Source organism: Salvelinus sp. IW2-2015, linkage group LG8, assembly GCF_002910315.2.
Source record: "Salvelinus sp. IW2-2015 linkage group LG8, ASM291031v2, whole genome shotgun sequence".
NCBI lineage: Eukaryota > Metazoa > Chordata > Actinopteri > Salmoniformes > Salmonidae > Salvelinus > Salvelinus sp. IW2-2015.
In genome coordinates, this window is record NC_036848.1 from 52,446,252 (window position 1) to 52,467,746 (window position 21,495).

Sequence of the window (21,495 nt, forward strand, 5' to 3'; positions counted from 1 at the left end):
GTGTGAGTAAAATAATTAATATATATAGTACCAGTCAAAAATAATATATTTGGGGGGGTTCAAAAACACTCCAGGCCACACGTGAAGGTCTACAACTAGATAGAAAGTGTGTAGAAATGATAATGGACCGATATATTTTATATATCTTCAAATAACTACCCTTTTTCTGGCCTACAAATTGATTTGGACAAACAAATCGGTCCTAAAAACAATAGGCAGGCCTTCCGTTGCATTTCGAAATCCCAATGTGGCCCACAAGTAAAAATGATTGCCAACCCCTACACTAGCCCATATAATAATACCGCTATTATGAATACATTATAGATAACAATGCCTGTGATGGACTGGAGCATTTTCTTTATTTAGCTTCCTTGCTTATCTTAATATCGATTCAGTGACTCATATTTCCAAACCTCTCCTAGAGTACCCCCAGCCATTCTACTTATTTGTTCACTTCCAACTGGCACACCTGATCCACCTGGTCAACTGATCATCAAGCCCCTGATTGGTTGAATCGGGTGTGCTAGTAGGCCTACTGGAACAGATCATATATAATGAACTGTTGGGGTACTTGAGGGGAGTTTAACCAAATGATTAAGTGGATGGAGATTATTATTGCAGAATAAAAACAACCTGCTGTCCGGATAATAGACCACCAACTTTGTAAACGCATTCATCCATTCACCCATGCTTCCTAAAACGACTGCCTCTGCTGTGTCATCGTGACTACTACCAATTCTGTAAATGATAACAACTGGAATAAAGTTGAACTTAATCTGTAAACAATTTGTCTCTTTGGATTTAAATTTGCTCTACTGGGCAGAGAGACATGTGGGAATTGAGATGTGAATTAATTATTGCTGGTCTTGGAATCAGTCATCTGGAGCAGCTAGCAGATGCACGGGTGCTGGCGGGATCTTGTTACTTTAACGGCAATTCAATTTTCTCCTTGGCACCGCAGGGTTTATTCCCCAAACAAATTCTATTTGGGAGCTAAATCAATCTTACTGTGGCTAACATGAGCTCTGTAGTAAACAAGGAGAGAAGTCAACAATCCATGCTCTGACTGAGGAAACTTGGCAAAGGTTCTATGACATCCTAAATGCAAATATTTTGGGTGAGTTTCCAAGCAGCTGGCTTTGTGATCAAGTTAATGAGTTTCAATATGAGTTCAATCTGTGGCTAGACTCTTGTTTTGCTCAGGCTACCTGACATTGGAATAATGGAAAACTCTCTGTTAAATTTGATCTGTTTAAAACACATCAATGTAGGCTACTCTTAGGTTTTAAAAAGATTATCTTTCATGTTCACAATCATATATCACGTGTGTACTGTTTGCATATTGTCAATGACTCATGAACTGTCACTGGTAGTCTTTCTCCTTTGTCCATTTGCAGGTGATGTTTACTGAAGAGGATGTGAAGTTCTATCTGGCTGAGCTGGCCTTGGCCTTAGATCACCTTCACAGTCTGGGCATCATCTACAGAGACCTCAAACCAGAGAAGTAAAACACTTGTACACCCACTGACTGTACAGTGCCATAGACTACTTCTCTGTTCAAAGACCACCTTTTGTGGTCCTGTCTGGCGCAGTTGGTAGAGCGTGGCGCTTGCAAGGGTTGTGGATTCGATTCCTGCTGTGTTGAGCCATACCTAAAATGTATGCACACATGACTGTAAGTTGCTTTGGATAAAAGTATCTGCTAAATGGCATATATTATACCATTTTTACGCATGTGAGCGCTCAAATACACTGTTTCTTCATCTCAGAGATTTATGAATATTCTGATTGGGAATGACCAAGCACATAACTGCGTTGGATTACTGGAGCACCATCTGATTTGATATCATATAATACTGATCCAGGAGTTCAAACAAGGTTGCTGCTCTGTTTTGCTGCCTTCTCCGGGCCTATCAAAACAACTACATGTCTCTGGTGCAATCAAGGCAGCATCTGTCTGTCTCTTTTCCGTGAGCACATCCTTCTGTTTATTCTGAAAGGGCTATCAGAGGGCTTTTACAGTTGATGGAAACGTTTGACGACCTCCCAATGCATCAGTCAAGGAAACGTTTGGGCCCTTGAGATGTGAAAAGTGTCCACTTTTCCATCAAGCTCTATTTTTCATTTTTTCCATGTTAACAATGTGGAATGCAGGACTAGTAAATTGGCTCTCAAGGGGATTTTATGAGAGGAAATAAATGAAGAGGTCTCAGCCTGCTCCTTGATTTCTCTCCAATGGGAATAATTGATGCGTGAAGGTGTCACGTCTTTACAGGTTTCATTTTATTTACAAAAATATATGTCATTAGCACATACTCTTATCCAGAGCGAGTTACAGTAGCGAGTGCATAGATTTTTCCCATACTGGTCCTCCCATGGGAATTGAACCCCCACAACCTTAGCATTGCAAGCACCATGCTCTACCAACTGAGCCTCAGTGGATTTGCAGTGGGCCTCCTTTTTTGAAGGGCGAGCTATTCCCAGCTTTACTGTTGATGATTAATGACAGCAACCCAAGGGCAACAGTGTGCTGTGCACAAATCCATTTGTTCTAACAAACAAACACTCAATAAATGTGTGGGTGACATGTACTGTGCAGAGAGGTGTAAAGATTTTATATACAGTATTTCTATTATACAGATATACTGTATATTGATGTCACATTCCTTCCCTCTACAGTATCCTTCTTGACGAGGAGGGCCACATCAAGATTACAGGTGACTAAAAACTGTTTTGAAAAGAGATTAGTAACATTAGTAGTCCCTTGGAATAGCAGTAGTCTCTCTTCTACATTGAATACATTAAGCCCATTGCTGGTGGCCATTTTCCTCCGTCTTAGATTTCGGGCTGAGTAAAGAGGCAACAGACCATGACAAGCGAGCGTACTCCTTCTGCGGGACGATAGAGTACATGGCCCCTGAGGTGGTCAACAGAAGAGGACATACACAGAGTGCGGACTGGTGGTCATTTGGCGTCTTAATGGTATGGACCTCCCTCCCTTTCTTTTGATAATGCATTACACACATATTATAGCTATTGGTTGGCTGCAATGTTGCTGTAACGCAATCTCCAGGGCAGAGTTTCATATAGTAGAATTATGCTTGCATCCAGTATGTGGACGTAGCACTACGCATACAGCCTGTACGACCAGATGTGGTATCTTAATTTGATCACTTTGTTGCAGAAAATTCTCCTTCACAGCAGGAACTGCAAACTTGTAGTGTATTCCAGGTTTAAAAAGGCTTCTCAAGTTTGTAAATTCCACTTTAACTTTTCAGACTTGATTTGCCCTAACGAAAAATGTATCAACCCTATAAAAATTTACATTAATTATAATCGACCTCAAAACCTTAAAAATAAATAACTGTTCATTTTCATTTGTATTAGCACTCTGCATTTTCACTTTTTYTATTTTTTGGAGCATAGATTAAATTAATGATATTATTTTTGCATCTTGGCTTCCTTGTAAACTCTTTGAACTCTTTACAGATATGTTCTCTCCCACGCACTGGACGCCTTTCGTTCTAGCCTGTGCGCAAACTCTCATACTTGCTTTCTACTTCCCATTAATTATAATCCACATAATAATTCACATATCCTGTTGCTGCAGGATTTTTATTCCTGCTGTGGGAAACTAGTCAAATTAAGATAGTACATCTGTATACTCCAAATGTGGATCTTAATGCATCACGCAAAAGAGACATAATAATGACTATGCATACTGGTATGGTAGTAGTCCACTACTACGACGTCATACACTCATCTCTTCAGTCCTCTTAAATCAGAAGATGAATGCGGATTGAATAGAGCCAAACATGTTATAATCAGGTTGCTGCTCACTAATCCACACATCCACACATTACTCCACTACCTGTAGCCGTGGTCAAAGGACCAAATCGCCCTCTAGTGGTCTCATGGGTGGAATGTTATTCATCCTTTTCATTATTCCATAATTAATAAACATTATTTTTTATTTTTTGTTTCTATATCAATCGGTTTTATTATATTTCAGTCTTCTGTGATGTATATTAAGTGTAATACTGGGATGCAAAATCAAACATGAATACACTTCAACTCTAAATCTTTTCTTTTTTTATTTATTTCACCTTTATTTAACCAGGTAGGCCAGTTGAGAACAAGTTCTCATTTACAACTGCGACCTGGCCAAGATGAAGCAAAGCAGTGTGACAAAAACAACAACACAGAGTTACACATGGGATAAACAAACGTACAGTCAATAACACAATAGAAAAATCTATATACAGTGTGTGCAAATGTAGTAAGATTAGGGAGGTAAAGCAATAAATAGGCCATAGTGGCGAAATAATTACAATTTAGCATTAACACTGGAGTGATAGATGTGCAGATGATGATGTACAAGTAGAGATACTGGGGTGCAAATAAGCAAAAATAAATAACAATATGGGGATGAGGTAGTTGGGTGGGCTATTTACAGATGGGCTGTGTGCAGCTGCAGTGATCGGTAAGCTGCTCTGACAGCTGATGCTTAAAGTTAGTGAGGGAGATATAAGTCTCCAGCTTCAGTGATTTTTGCAATTCATTCCAGTCATTGGCAGCAGAGAACTGGAAGGAAAGGCGGCCAAAGGAGGAGGTGGCTTTGGGGGTGATCAATGAAATATACCTGCTGGAGCATGTACTACGGGTGGGTGTTGCTATGGTGACCAGTGAGCTGAGATAAAGTGGGACTTTACCTAGCAAAGACTTTTAGATGACCTGGAGCCAGTGGGTTTGGCGATGAATATGTAGCGAGTGCCATCCACTGTGATAGACTACATCCAATTTGCTGAGTAGAGTGTTGGAGGCTATTTTGTAGATGACATCTCGGAAGTCAAGGATCGGTAGGATAGTCAGTTTTATGAGGGTATGTTTGGCAGCATGAGTGAAGGAGGCTTTGTTGCGAAATAGGAAGCCGATTTTAGATTTAATTTTGGATTGGAGATGCTTAATGTGAGTCTGGAAGGAGAGTTTACAGTCTAACCAGACGCCTAGGTATTTGTAGTTGTCCACATATTCTAAGTCAGAACCGCCCAGAGTAGTGATGCTAGTCGGGCGGGCGGGTGTGGGCAGCGATCGGTTGAAGAGCATGCATTTAGTTTTACTAGTATTTAAGAGCAGTTAGAGGCCACGGAAGGAGTGTTGTATGGCATTGAAGCTCATCTGGAGGTTTGTTAACACAGTGTTCAAAGAACGGCTAGAAGTATACAGAATGGTGTCGTCTGCGTAGAGGTGGATCAGAGAATCACCAGCAGCAAGAGCGACATCATTGATATATACAGAGAAAAGAGTCAGCCCGAGAATTGAACCCTGTGGCACCCCCATAGAGACTGCCAGAGGTCCGGACAACAGGCCCTCCGATTTGACACACAACTCTATCAGAGAAGTAGTTGGTGAACCAGGCGAGGGAGTCATTTGAGAAACCAAGGCTGTTGAGTCTGCCGATAAGAATGATGATTGATTGACAGAGTTGAAAGCCTTGGCCAGGTCGATGAATACAGCTGTCTCTTATCGATGGCGGTTATGATATCGTTTAGGACCTTGAGCGTGGCTGAGGTGCACCCATGACCAGCTCAGAAACCAGATTGCATAGCAGAGAAGGTACGGTGGGATTCTAAATCGTCAATGATCTGTTTGTTAACTTGGCTTTCGAAGACTTTAGAAAGGCAGGGCAGGATAGATATATGTCTGTAACAGTTTGGGTCTAGAATGTCTTCCCCTCTGAAGAAGGGGATGACCGCGGCAGCTTTCCGATCTTTAGGGATCTCAGACGATACAAAAGAGAGGTTGAACAGGCTAGTAATAGGGGTTGCAACAATTCCGGCACATCATTTTAGAAAGAGAGGGTCCAGATTGTCTATCCCAGCTGATTTGTAGGGGTCCAGATTTTGCAGCTCTTTCAGAAAATCAGCTATCTGGATTTGGGTGAAGGAGAAGCGGGGGGGGTGGGGGGGAGCTTGGGTACGTTGCTGCGGAGGTGCAGAGCTGTTGGCCGGGGTAGGGGTAGCCAGGTGGAAAGCATGACCAGCCGTAGAAAATGCTTATTGAAATTCTCGGTTATCGTGGATTTATCGGTGGTGACAGTGTTTCCTAGTCTCAGTGCAGTGGGCAGCTGGGAGGAGGTGCTCTTATTCTCCATGGACTTTACAGTGTCCCAAAACTTTTGGGAATTTGTGCTACAGGATGCACATTTCTGTTTAAAAAAGCTAGCCTTTGCTTTCCTAACTGACTGTGTATATTGGTTCCTAACTTCCCTGAAAAGTTGCATATCGCGGGGGCTATTCGATGCTAATGCAGTACGCCACAGGATGTTTTTGTGCTGGTCAATGGCAGACTGAACCAAGGGCTATATCAGTTCTTAGTTTAATCTTTTTTGAATGGAGCATGCTTATTTAAGATGGTGAGGAAAGCACTTTTAAAGAATAACCAGGCATCCTCTACTGACTGGATGAGGTCAATATCCTTCCAGGATACCCGGGCCAGGTCGATTAGAAAGGCCTGCTCGCTGTGTTTTAGGGAGCGTTTGACAGTGGTGAGGGGTGGTCGTTTGACCGCAGACCCATTACGGACGCAGGCAATGAGGCAGTGATCGCTGAGATCCTGGTTGAAGACCGCAGAGGTGTATTCAGAGGGCAGGTTGGTCAGAAMGATATCTATGAGGGTGCCTGTGTTTACGGATTTAGGGTTGTACCTGGTAGGTTCCTTGATCATTTGTGATATTGAGGGCATCTAGCTTAGATTGTTGGATGATCGGGGTGTTAAGCATATCCCAGTTTAGGTCACCTAACAGTATGAACTCTGAAGATAAATGGGGGGAGATTAATTCACATATGGTGTCCAGGGCACAGCTGGGGGCTGAGGGGGCTCTATAACAAGCGGCAACAGTGAGAGACTTATTTCTGGAAAGGTGGATTTTTAAAAGTAGAAGCTCGAACTGTTTGGGCACATACCTGGATAGCATGACAGAACTCTGCAGACAATCTCTGCAGTAGATTGCAACTCCGCCCCCTTTGGCAGTTATATCTTGGCAGAAAATGTTGTAGTTGGGGATGGAAATGTCAGAATTTTTGGTGGCCTTCCTAAGCCAGGATTCAGACACGGCTAGGACATCAGGGTTGGCGGAGTGTGCTAAAGCAGTGAATAAAACAAAAAACTTAGGGAGGAGGCTTCTGATGTTAACATGCATGAAACCAAGGCTTTCACGGTTACAGAAGTCAACAAATGATAGTGCCTGGGGAATAGGTGTGGTGCTGGGGTCAACAGGGCCTGGGTCAACCTCTACATCACCAGAGGAGGAGTAGGATAAGGGTACAGCTAAAGGCTATAAGAACTGGTCGTCTAGTTCTTTGGGAACAGAGAATAAAAGGAGAAGATTTCTGGGCATGGTAGAATAGATTCAGGGCATAGTGTACAGACAAGGGTATGGTAGGATGTGAGTACAGTGGAGTTAAACCTATGCGTTGAGTGATGATGAGAGAGTTTCCGTCTCTGGTGGTACCAGTTAAGCCTGGTGAGGTCTCCGCATGTGACGTGGGACAAAAGAGCTATCTAAGGCATGTTGAACGGGACTGAGGGCTCTACAGTGAAATAAAACAATAAGAACTAGCCGAGACAGCAGTAGACAAGGCATATTGACATTAGAGAGAGGCATAAAGCAATCACAGGTGTTGATTGGGAGAGCTAAGACAACAACGGGTAAATGGCGATGAATGGGCAGAGCGGGTCAGTTGTGTACATACAGGACCTGAGTTCTCAAGGCTGGGGCCGACAGATAAACAAAATGAGGTACCGTGTTATTGAAACAGTCCAGGGGGKATCAGCTGTGTAGCCGAGTGATCATAGGGTCCAATGAGCAGCAATAGGTGAGTCAGGGAGCCGTTCGGTAGTCACTACTATGCTAGGCGAGCGGGACATGGTACAGGTGTTTTCTTTTTTTTTAAGCCCATAACCGTGTGTGAGGTGTATATTTTTGTTTCAAAGTAGATTTGTTTAAGACTACCAAGAAATACTCTGTGTGACCTTGATTTAGCCCACTGCAGTAAAGGCAAAAAAAACAAGGGTCTTTCTCTAAAGAACAAGGGACTGTCTCTAGTTCTCCACTTCCTCTAAAGAACAAGGGACTGCCTCTAATTCTCCACTTCCTCTAAAGAACAAGGGACTNCAAGGGACTGCCTCTAATTCTCCACTTCCTCTAAAGAACAAGGGACTGCCTCTAGTTCTCCACTTCCTCTAAAGAACAAGGGACTGCCTCTAGTTTCTTTATATTTCCTTAATGGTTTCAAGGCTCAATACTTTAGTCTCACGTTAAAACCAGATCAATACAAACATTGTCAAATGTATTCCTTTAGGGACAGAATTTGGGCCTAGTATTGATTTTGTGCTCTATTTAAGAATCCTGTTCTGGATTTTCAATTGTTTTACCTTTGATATTAAACACTGCATTGTTGAGGAAGAGCTTTAAAGTAAGCATTTCACTGGACTGTTTACACCTGTTGTATCCTGTGCGCGCAAAAACATTTACTTTGATTTGATTTTATAACACAAGCTCTGCTCTCTCCTAAAGAAACGTACCAGGCACTCTTACTGATTTCACCTGGCTCTCCATCTGCAGTGCTAGAAGAAGAGCATGTGTAGTAGCTGGAAAATATTATTATTCCTATATCATGCCCTAGTATATATAGTGAGTTAGCCAGCCAAGATGTGTTACATAACTACCTGACTTGATATGCCAAACACAGAGTCCTCAAAGCAAACAGCAATTGTGAGTCATCTGTGACACTGCGGACCTGGACAGCTCCTCAACTTCCCTCATTTCGTACAGCAATCATCAGGAAATGAAAAGTCATTGCGCTGTAATGTTTTTTTGTAACACTTGACGTACGAGAACCATATGAAAATAGAAATAATGTAGACAGGAAAATCGAATTTCCTCTAGAGCAGAGGAGAGCTGGTTCATTTATGTAAATGAAATCTGAGTTGAGCTCAATTCAAACTGATAAGGGCACCCTGGCTGTGGGGGATTGTTTTCGAGGAATCAATCAATGATTTAGCAGAGGCACACAAACACACACACACAGCAAATGTACTTTGTTTCAAGTATTGTCAGATGATTATATTGTCAGAAAGCATTGAGCCATATAATGCTCAACACGTGAGCATGGCCGCTTGAATTTGTATTCACACTCGCATACAGTTGTAGAATCCTAATTTGACCTATATTGTCACAGCAAAATAATCTTGCACCAACAGGATTTTAATGTTAAATCCATAATGTTGCTTGATCGGTGGTTAGGCTATTAGCTGGCTAAAAGTAGGCTACATGAAAAGTGCAATACTGTTAATATAACCATGTGTGGGTTTTCAGTGAGTTTATGTAAATAATGAAGCAAAAGAGCGATCAAATTAAGATCCTACATCTGTAGATTAAATGTTACATAAAGGGATACATAAGGACAGGAGCTAGCATCAATGCAAGCTTTTAAAGTTGAGTGCTATTGCACATTCATTTTAATGGTTGAAGAAATTGATGACAACAGTTTGATTGTAGTATTTTCAGCATTTTCACAGCTTTCCTGTGTAGCTCAGTTGGTAGAGGATGGTGCTTGCAACGCCAAGGTTGTGGGTTTGATTCTCATAGGGGACCAGAATGAAAATGTATGTCCTCACTACTGTAAATCACTCTGGATTAAGAGTGTCTGCCTAAATGTAAGTAGAAGCTGTCCAAATTGTGGTGAAATACATTAGTGTCACGCCCTGACCATAGATTGCTTTGTATGTTTCTATGTTTTGTTTGGTCAGGGTGTGATGTGAGTGGGCATTCTATGTTGTATGTCTAGGTTGTCTGTTTCTATGTGTTTGGCCTAGTATGGTTCTCAATCAGAGGCAGGTGTAAGTCGTTGTCTCTGATTGGGAGCCATATTTAGGTAGCCTGTTTTCCTTTGGGTTTTGTGGGTGGTTGTATCCTGTGTTAGTGTTTTCACCATACGGGACTGTTTCGGGTTGTTTGTTTGTTTGTTCTTTTGTTATTTCGTTCAGTGTTCTGTGTGATTTATTAAATATKTCATTATGGACACTTACCACGCTGCATATTGGTCCGATCCTTGCTACTCCTCCTCAGACGAAGAGGACGAAACCCGTTACAATTAGATTGATTTGTAAATTGCCACTGACATTGTTTATCTTTGATTTCAGTTTGAAATGCTGACAGGATCTCTACCATTTCAAGGCAAAGACCGCAAGGAAACAATGGTCCTGATACTGAAGTAAGATACTATACTGACAATGTCTATGGCAACTACCCCAGGAAGAGTAGCTGCTGCCTTGCCAACAGCTAATGGGGATCCCTATATATGAAATAATAGTTTTCTGTGAAATAACTTATTTTCATCTGTTTTGTAGGGCAAAACTTGGCATGCCGCAATTCTTAAGCCCAGAGGTACAAAGTCTAATACGGGCCCTCTTCAAAAGAAATCCTGCCAATAGATTAGGTATGTAGTCAAGAGCATTACTAAAATGTGTAATTTCATATGATCCATTCTTAAGCCCAGAGGTACAAAGTCTAATACGGGCCCTCTTCAAAAGAAATCCTGCCAATAGATTAGGTATGTAGTCAAGAGCATTACTAAAATGTGTAATTTCATATGATCCATTCTATTTATCAATTGAAAGACAAATTTACAGCATTAGATCAACCTTTATTCATGTATTAAATGGGACACAGTAGACAGCATTGAAATCTGAATCTTAACTCATCTTCACATTGAGGGTTTTCAGGATAGTGCAGGCTAGAGGGCACAGTTACTGTATGTTTTCTCTTACCTGTCGGTGGAAGCTGGTTGGCCAGTGGTGGGATTGAATATAGCCATATGAATCACTTCCTCCATGATTTATAAGATGGAGAGTAATGTCACCGAGACCTCTTCAAGCCGGAGTCATTCTTTATGTATGATTACGGGAAATATGAGTCATAATTTACCTAAAGCTGAGAGGTTATGTGTTATATGCATCTATATTAGCCTTTATAAGACATGTATATGAGCCTTTATAAAGCATGAATATGAGCCTTTATAAGGCATGAATATGTGCCTTTATAAGGCATGTATGTGAGCCTTTATGCATTACTGCATAGGGCTTATATGTTATGCAGCCCCCACCGGAGACCCTAGTTAAATAAAATGGTCTAGAGAGTGTAGCTAATATTACCCATAATATCCCATGTTCTCACTGAATGAGCAGAGATACTTGAGATGGAATTTTAGTAAGTGAGAAATTTACAGCCCAGTGAAGCTAAAAAGAGTATTCAATCTAAATGTCTTGGTGTATTTTACTGTTAGGTGCTGGACCAGATGGAGTCGAGGAGATTAAAAGGCATAATTTCTTTGGAAATATAGATTGGAATGTGAGTACAATGCTTCTCGTAACCTTTTCTAGAAATCATTAAAGGCAAAGATGACCATCCATTGCTTTTTGATATGTCCTGAGGATTTCCTTTTGGATTGTTGTACTTTCATACAAGAGGTGAGGGCATTTTACCTCAGACTTTGTACCTACTGAGTAGAGAGGGAAGAAAACAACAAGATACTTGAAAGCTTTCTTCTTTCCAAGATGACAATTTTCTGTACAGTATTTGGGTTGAAACATAATCTATTTTTACTCTCAGAAGTCACTGACCTATTTCTCTTACCTTGTTTTGGTTTTTGGTTGCCATACTAACAGATCAAGCAGAGACATCAAATCACCATGGATTAAATGTAGCTCAATACTAAATGGAAAAATTAAAGTAGCATTTTACCTTTCCCCCTCATGGTGAAACCACAGAAGCTTTACAGAAGAGAGATCAAGCCTCCATTCAAACCAGCAGTGGGCAGGCCAGAAGACACCTTCCACTTTGACCCCGAATTCACCTCCCGCACACCAACAGGTGATTAGTAATTGTAGGTGAAGTAGTTCAGCCCGTTGGCGTGTGTGGTGTGCGTTTGTTTGTGTGTGTGTGTGTGATGTTGCCACATAATTTAATTAATCATGATGTTATGTTTCATTTCATGCTGTTTGCTTCACTGTTATGCTGTTTACTCAAAATAATAATTTCTCCATGCATCTGTGTTCCACTCACAAACTGACATCAATTTGCTATTAAATTACTGACAAATAACCCCCTCTTTTATATCGACATAAAAGTACACTTCCATATCGACAAAGTCAACCAGCCACAACCCTCTGAAATGACTATATCATTCAATGAGTGCAGTTACTGTCACGCCCTGGCCTTAGTTATCTTTGTTTTCTTTCTTATTTTAGTTAGGTCAGGGTGTGACATGGGGGATGTTTGTGTGTTTTTGTCTAGTCTAGGGTGTTTGTATTGTCTAGGGGGTTTTGTAGAGTTCTTGGGGTTGTGTTCAGTGTAGGTGTTTATGTAAGTCTATGGTTGCCTGGATTGGTTCTCAATTAGAGACAGCTGTCTATCGTTGTCTCTGATTGGGAGCCATATTTAGGCAGCCATAGGCATTAGGTAGGTTGTGGGTAATTGTCTATGTCTTGACGTTAGTTGCTTGTGTCTGCACTTTCGTTTGATAGCTTCACGTTTGTTGTTTTGTCTAGTTTGTGTTCGTTTCTTCTTCTATTAAAAAGAAGATGTATTTATATCCCGCTGCGCCTTGGTCCTCTCTTTCACCTAACGACAATCGTGACAGTTACATGCAAACAATAATACGATTATTGTGAATAATCAGATTAATATAATAGTTTGACTTAAACGTTTGCATGCTTTGCAAGAAGATCGATTTTCCTAATAATCCTGTTTCCATGGACACATCTGAAATCAGACTTCCTGGTGGGACTTAAATAAATGCAGAAAATCACCAATCAGAATGAACGTTCTACCATGTTATTTTTCTGAAGCATATTTGATTCTGAGTTAGGACATATACATTTTATATGTGAAAACCATTCATTAGATGCGTACTTTCAGTTTTTCTGAACTCACTTCACTCGCGCAGCGCAAAAGAAGGCAGCTCATGCTGCTCATGCTATCACATGGCCATATCAAGTCCACTGATACAGGATGCTAACACATGGCCATATCAAGTCCACTGCTACAGAATGCTAACACATGGCCATATCAAGTCCACTGATACAGGATGCTAACACATGGCCATATCAAATCCACTGATACAGGATGCTAACACATGGCATATTTTCAAGTCCACTGATACAGGATGCTAACACATGGCCATATCAAATCCACTGATACAGGATGCTAAACCATGGCCAATATCAAATCCACTGCTACAGTATGCTAACACATGGCCATATCAAATCACATGCTACAGGATGCTAACACATGGCCATATCAAATCCACTGCTACAGTATGCTAACACATGGCCATATCAAGTCCACTGCTACAGTATGCTAACGCATGGCCATATCAAATCCACTGCTACAGTATGCTATCACATGGCCATATCAAATCCACTGATACAGGATGCTAACACATGGCCATTCAAATCCACTGATACAGGATGCTAACACATGGCCATATCAAATCCACTGCTACAGTATGCTAACACATGGCCATATCAAATCCACTGCTACAGTATAACTCTGATTTAAAGCATTTACATGTACAAATAATTTGAAAGAGTGCTCAGAACCAGGCGTTTTAATCGCTGTATGCTTACTTCGATTATGACTTTATGCCGATTTAAGATAAGCAGAGTAAGGTGTTTACATGACTAATGCTATATTCGGCCTACTGCCATAATCAGTTTAATGTTGAATTATTAGTGTGCATGTAAACGTACTCAATGAATCATAGTCCAAATTTGGTACAAAAGGACCAATATTTAACCTCGTGTATATATCAGCTGTTAGTGTGCAAAGTCAGAGATGGGTAGCTATACATAAAAAAGACCCTCTAGGCCACATCTGTACACTACAATGGGACTGTCCCTCAAAAGTAAACTCATGATAAATGACATTCAATCAACTGATGTAATGTATTTCCAGTTGCTAATATGTCCACGTTCCCATGTCTATCCTGTTCTCCCATCAGACAGTAGAGGTTGTAACAGGTTCTGTACCATCTGTCACCTTCTCCCGTCAGACTCGCCTGGCATCCCTCCCAGTGACAACACACACCAGCTCTTCAGAGGGTTCAGCTTCGTGGCCACTAATCTGGACCAGGACCAGTCCATTGCTGAAATACAGCAGAACTCAACTGTCAACCCTATTGTACAAGTGAGTATGCTAGAGGGAGAGGACTAAATAACTCAGGTGTACAGCTCATCCATCAACCATATAGACTTATTAAATACTCAAAGGAATATTTGAAACAATCAAAAATATAAATATTTTTTTAGATAATATGACATCCTTCAGGCAATTGTCTTTTTATATATATTTTCAATTTTCCATGAATTAAATGTAACCACCAAATGGACGTTGGTGTCTCTATAGTCTCAACTTCAAGGGGAATATCAAGCCTTGTTTTTGAAACTGTATGTACAAATGAAGAAGAAATCAGTATGATATCAGGAAGGAACCTCATGGGGATGTCCTAGCATTACATCAGAATACATTAGATTAACCACTTTTGATACTCTATTCAGAAAGTGTTGTGTAAAGGAATTAAAGGCCTATCAAACATCAAAACAACTCATATTCAATGGTCTTTTCTGATTATCTGCTTCATGTATATCATTCATATAAATAATTGATACCTTTTTTTGGTGCTTCAGGGAGACCTCTTTCCTTTGGACTGACAACTACCACCCTTACCTATCAGCTTAGTATCAACTACCACCCTTACCTATCAGCTTAGTATCAACTACCACCCTTACCTATCAGCTTTAGTATCAACTACCACCCTTACCTATCAGCTTAGTATCAACTACCACCCTTACCTATCAGCTTAGTATCAACTACCACCCTTACCTATCAGCTTAGTATCAACACCACCCTTACCTATCAGCTTAGTATCAACTACCACCCTACCTATCAGCTTAGTATCAACTACCACCCTTACCTATCAGCTTACTATCAACTACCACCCTTACCTATCAGCTTAGTATCAACTACCACCTTACCTATCAGTTACTATCAACTACCACCCTTACCTATCAGCTTAGTATCACTACCACCCTTACCTATCAGCTTAGTATCAACTACCACCCTTACCTATCAGCTTAGTATCAACTACCACCCTTACCTATCAGCTTAGTATCAACTACCACCCTTACTTTGGGCGGCAGTAGCCTAGTGGTTACCTGGCGAAAGGTTCTGATCGAATCCCTGAGCTGACAAGGTAAAACATTTGTTGTTCTGCTCCTGAACAAGGCAGTTAACTCACTGTTCCCCGGTAGGCCGGTTTTTTAACTGACTTGCCTAGTTAAATAAAAAAAACAGCATTGGATGAATTGAATGTATTTTATGTGGTGACAGTGGTGAGATGGATGATGGTGATCCCCATGGTCTTCTGTTTTAACCATCTCAGCCACTGCTCCAGAGAAGGCCTCTCGTGTCCTGCAGTGCACAACACACAATCCACTCACATGAATAACAGCATAACTGATTTCTACCAGATGGTTCATACCTGAGTGAGAAAGTCACTCACCAGAAAGGCCTCCCAGTGCCCTCAGACCTCAGCAAAGCATATTGATTTGTGGTAGCACATAGTTCCCTCGATGACATCATGGCCATGTGCGCTCTGCCGTGGCAACGCTCGCGGGAACATTTTGATCCTCTGCTTTCCATTGTATTGAACAAGTGAGTTAGAAGCTGCTGCAAGTGTGGATGAATGAAGCCAACATCTCTCAAGAACACAATAGACTAGCATGGAATGTCCCTGCAGACCACAAGGTGAAATGTGTGAAACAAGAGAGACTATTACTGTAGTGATGTGTGAAACCATGATAGATTATTACTGTAGTGATGTGTGAAACCATGATAGACTATTACTGTAGTGATGTGTGAAACCATGATAGATTATTACTGTAGTGATGTGTGAAACCAATAGATTATTACTGTAGTGAGTGTGTGAAACCATGATAGACTATTACTGTAGTGATGTGTGGAAACCATGATAGATTATTACTGTAGTGATGTGTGAAACCGATGATAGATTCACTACTGGAGTTGATGTTGAAACCATGATAGACTATTACTGTAGTGATGTGTGAAACCATGATAGACTATTACTGTAGTGATGTGTGAAACCATGATAGACTATTACTGTAGTACATTCACATTTTCAGTTCACTTTTCTTGCTCTCGTTTGTGATTTGACATACAGCCATGAAAGAAGAACACTTCCTAAATCTCCACATGTAAAGTGATACGTCACAAGAGAAAGGAGAAATGCGACCAAAGGGCACTCACGCAGAAACACTGTTCACCTAGAATGTTCTTCAAGGACCATTCTTACCAGGGGAATCATTTGATAGATCTGTTTTGAAAACCAGTGTGCTCCATTTTGCATATGAAATAGGCTTCCCCTGGATATGTCTGGGGATTATAGAAGGATTGATGGATTCCCTAGTCTGCCAGAGCAGGATTATAACATGAGCGAAGAGTAAGGAAGTCTGTTGACAAGCTTACTGGAGCATGATTATGACCAAAGGCTTTTATGTAAAATATGCTTAAACGTATTTGTGATGGCTGGACATGTTTGTCATTTCAGCAACTTCATGGGACCAACATCCATTTCACAGATGGGTATGAGGTAAAGGAGGAGGTGGGCTTGGGGGCGTACTCTGTCTGCAAACGATGCATCCACAAAATCACCAGTGTTGAATATGCTGTCAAAGTAAGTGAACCGTATGGGTAGATTTTTCAAGGGGAATATTTATGTATAGATAATTTCCTTCTCTAAGAATGATAAACTAWTTTCACGGCTCGTCAGTTACATGAAACAGCACCATATACAACAAGGGACGTTACGATCACTACAAGGATTCCAGGTTGATGTACGACCTTTAATTATTGCAGCCTTGTGATGTACTGTATGTAGGCTACCCATTGCACTTCAACAACTATGAGCCTTTCAACTATAATATAGTCTCCCTTAGGATGATTCACGCAGCGACAATGATTCTGTATGTTGTGCAGACAATGCTCTGAGTCACATTTTATCATGAGGGAACCAAGCAGTTGTAATTTAACAGGGGGTGTGTCTCTTTCAGATCATCGACAGAGTTAAGAAAGATCCATCTGAGGAAATTGAGATTCTGTTGAGATACGGGCAGCATCCAAACATCATCACGCTGAAGGATGTATGTCATCATTCAATGACTCCCATACACACGCACATGCTGAAAGCCCTCCATAAGGGCAGAGAACCTTGCCAGTTTGCATACCTAAGAAAAAATGTGCCCCTGCAAACTTCATTGAATTTTCACTGACCCTAATATTTCATTTTATCTTCTACAGTTGAAGTCGGAAGTTTACATACACTTAGGTTCGAGTCATTAAAACTCGTTTTTCAACCACTCCTCAAATTTCTTATTAATAAACTATAGTTTTGGCAAGTCGGTTAGGACATCTACTTTGTGCATGACACAAGTCATTTTTCCAACAATTGTTTACAGACAGATTATTTCACTGTATCACAATTCCAGTGGTTCAGAAGTTTACATACACTAGGTTGACTGTGCCTTTAAACAGCTTGGAAAATTCCAGAAAATTATGTCATGGCTTTAGAAGCTTCTGATAGGCTAATTGACATCATTTGAGTCAATTGGAGGTGTACCTGTGCATGTATTTCTAGGCCTACCTTCAAACTCAGTGCCTCTTTGTTTGACATCATGGGAAAATCAAAGAAATAAGCCAAGACGTCAGAAAAAAAAATTGTAGACCTCCACAAGTCTGGTTCATCCTTGGGAGCAATTTCCAAACGCCTGAAGGTACCACGTTCATCTGTACAAACAATAGTACGCAAGTATAAACACCATGGGACCATTCAGCCGTCATACCGCTCAGGAAGGAGACGCGTTCTGTCTCCTAGACATGAACGTACTTTGGTGCTAAAAGTGCAAATCAATCCCAGAACAACAGCAAAGGACCTTGTGAAGATGCTGGAGGAAACAGGTACAAAAGTATATACCACAGTAAAACGAGTCCTATATCGACATAACCTGAAAGGCCGCTCAACAAGGAAGAAGCCGTTGCCCAAAACCACCATAAAAATGCCAGACTACGGTTTGCAACTGCACATGGGACAAAGATTGTACTTTTTGGAGAAGTGTCCTCTGGTCTGATGAAACAAAAATAGAAGTGTTTGGCCATAATGACCATCGTTATGTTGGAGGAAAAAGGGGGAGGCTTGCAAACCGAAGAACACCATCCCAACCGTGAAGCATGGGGTGGCAGCATCATGTTGTGGGGTGCTTGGCTGCAGGTGGTTACTGATGCACTTCACAAAATAGATGGCATCATGAGGAAAGAAAATTATGTGGATATATTGAAGCAACATCTCAAGACAACAGTCAGGAAGTTAAAGCTTGGTCGCAAATGGGTCTTCCAAATGGACAATGACCCCAAGCATACTTCCACAGTTGTGGCAAAATGGCTTCAAGACAACAGTCAAGGTATTGGAGTGGCCATCACAAAGCCCTGACCTCAATCCTACAGAAAATTTGTGGGCAGAACTGAAAAAGCGTGTGTGAGCAAGGAGGCCTACAAACCTGACTCCGTTATACCAGCTTTGTCAGGAGGAATGGGCCAAAATTCACCCAACTTATTGTGGGAAGCTTGTGGAAGGTTACCCGAAATGCTTGACCCAAGTTAAACAATTTTAAGGTCAATGCTTCCAAATACTAATTGAGTGTGTGTATACTTCTGACCCACTGGGAATGAGATGAAAGAAATAAAAGCTGAAATAAATCATTCTCTACTATTATTCTGACATTTCACATTCTTAAAATAAAGTGGTGATCCTAACTGACCTAAAACAGGGATTTTTTACTAGGATTAAATATCAGGAATTGTGAAAAACTGAGTTTACATACACCTTGGCCAAATATATTTAAACTTCTGACTTCAAACMTATGTCCTTATTGGATTTTACTAGCCACTGTTTGTTGGCTGTGAGGTCTAGACTAATGTAGTCTTTGGCTCAGAAATACCTCCACTTGGTATTAAAATGTATTTTTGGCCCCTAGGTCTATGACGATGGGAGGTATGTGTACCTTGTGATGGAGCTGATGAGAGGTGGGGAGCTGCTGGACAGAATACTCTATCAGAAGTGTTTCTCTGAGCGAGAGGCCTCTGCTGTTCTCTGCACTATTACCAAGACAGTGGAGTACCTTCACTCACAGGGGGTCAGTATCATTCATGTACGGGTACAGGGGAGTATCTTCACTCACAGGGGGTCAGTATCATTCATGTACAGGTACAGTGGAGTACCTTCACTCACGGGGTCAGTATCATTCATGTACAGGTACAGTGGAGTACCTTCACTCACGGGGTCAGTATCATTCATGTACAGGTACAGTGGAGTAGCTTCACTCACGGGGTCAGTATCATTCATGTACAGGTAACTGCCAAAATGAAGGAAACACCAACATAAAGTGTCTTAATAGGGGGTTGGGCCACCACGAGCCAGAACAGTTTCAGTGCACCTTGGAATAGATTCTACTTGTGTCTGGAACTAAATTTGAAGGATGCGACACCTTCCAGGAGAAATTCCATCAGTTTTGTTGATGGTGGTGGAAAACGCTGTCTCAGGTGACGCTCCAGAATCTCCCATAAGTGTTTCAATTGGGTTGAGATTTAGTTACTGAGACACACACACCCCGATGCTCCTTTGAGACCCCTATTTCAAAATCACTGAGATCTCTTCATTTTTCAAATCAAATCACATTTTATTTGTCACATGCGCTGAATACAATGGGTGTAACTGAAATGCTTGTTTACGAGCCCTTCGCAACGATGCAGAATTTAATAATAATACATAGAAAAACAGTGACACAAGAAATAACATTAAATAAACAAGAATGGAGCTATATAGGGAGCTAACAGGGAGTACCAGTACCAGAACAATGTGCAGAGGCAATAGCTATATACAGGGAGTACCAGTACCAGACGAGGTATTTGATAGATATGTACATGAAGGCAGGATAAAGTGACTAGGCATCAGGATAGATAATAATAAGGTATTTGAGGTAGATATGTACATGAAGGCAGGATAAAGTGACTAGGCATCAGGATAGATAATAATAAGGTATTTGAGGTAGATATGTACATGAAGGCAGGGTAAAGTGACTAGGCATCAGGATAGATAATAAGAGGAAAATATAGAACAGAGTAGCAGCAGCAAATGATGTGTATATGTGTGTTTGTTGTTTCGGTAATGGTGTCTGTGTGTTTGTGTTCTGTCGCTATGCATGTGTAGTGAATGTGTGAGTGTGTCAGTGTATTGTGTATATAGTGTGTGTATATAGAGTCTTGGGAGTGTGCACAGAGTCACTGCAAGATAGGGTCAATGCATATAGTCCGGGTAACCATTTAATTAACTATTTAGCAGTCTGGCTATTTAACAGTCTTATGGCTTGAGGCTAGAAGCTGTCTCGGCACCTGTTGGTCCGAGAGCCAATGCGCTGGTACCGTTTACCGGACGGTAGCTGAGTGAATAGTCTTCCTCTGGCCTTCCTTCCTCTTCTAGCCATGGTAACCAAAATAATAGGCTACTAGGCATGTTTTATACATGACCCTAAGCATGATGGGAAGTTAATTGCTTAATTACCTCAGGAACCACACATTCATACCATAATTCCTATTAGCTTCTCTGTTTTGTCATAGGTGGTACATCGAGACCTGAAACCAAGCAACCTCCTCTATGTGGATGAAACGGGAGATCCTGAATCGATCCGAATATGTGATTTTGGGTTCGCCAAACAATTAAGGGCGGAAAACGGTCTCCTCATGACGCCCTGTTACACAGCAAACTTTGTGGCTCCAGAGGTGAGGAGACATTTGATCTTATTTATTTCAAGTACATCCCTATATTGTGATGTGACACAGATTGACCATGTCTTTCATAGGTCCTGAAAAAGCAGGGGTATGATGCTGCTTGTGACATCTGGAGTTTGGGGATCCTACTCTACACTATGCTCGCAGGGTAAGCCTAATTCACTGGTTTATTAAAACCTGGCAGGGTAAACCTAATTTCACTGGTTTATTTAAACCTGGCAGGGTAAACCTAATTTCACTGGTTTATTAAAACCTGGCAGGGTAAACCTAATTTCACTGGTTTATTTAAACCTGGCAGGGGAAGCAACATTTGCACGTTGCTACTTCTCCTGGCTACCACTGATTGAATGACTCATTTTTGGGACAGTGAGAGGGACAGTGGAGGACAGATTACTTTCTAAACTGAGGTCGAGTCTGTGGTAGTCATTGTAATTGTACTCTTCACAAGCCCAAATCTCTCAGGACCTGCCCTGACAATTTAATGTCCCAGCCTGCGGCTCAGGTTTAAAATCTCT

General features: G+C 41.1%; 1 protein-coding gene across 2 annotated transcripts in view; it reads left to right on the top strand.

Annotated features, from left to right (window-relative positions):
* Window positions 1-21,495, top strand: part of LOC111968118 (ribosomal protein S6 kinase alpha-2) — a 36,618-nt gene that overhangs the window by 9,568 nt on the left and 5,555 nt on the right. For both annotated transcript variants that reach the window (XM_023993671.2, XM_070444996.1), the window contains 13 exons: window positions 1,398-1,504; window positions 2,680-2,717; window positions 2,840-2,982; window positions 10,207-10,277; window positions 10,414-10,502; window positions 11,349-11,413; window positions 11,833-11,935; window positions 14,118-14,251; window positions 16,692-16,817; window positions 17,194-17,283; window positions 19,171-19,329; window positions 20,810-20,971; window positions 21,052-21,128. In XM_023993671.2, coding sequence (XP_023849439.1) covers window positions 1,398-1,504; window positions 2,680-2,717; window positions 2,840-2,982; window positions 10,207-10,277; window positions 10,414-10,502; window positions 11,349-11,413; window positions 11,833-11,935; window positions 14,118-14,251; window positions 16,692-16,817; window positions 17,194-17,283; window positions 19,171-19,329; window positions 20,810-20,971; window positions 21,052-21,128 — 1,364 coding nt within the window. The remainder of the gene's footprint in view (window positions 1-1,397; window positions 1,505-2,679; window positions 2,718-2,839; window positions 2,983-10,206; window positions 10,278-10,413; window positions 10,503-11,348; window positions 11,414-11,832; window positions 11,936-14,117; window positions 14,252-16,691; window positions 16,818-17,193; window positions 17,284-19,170; window positions 19,330-20,809; window positions 20,972-21,051; window positions 21,129-21,495) is intronic.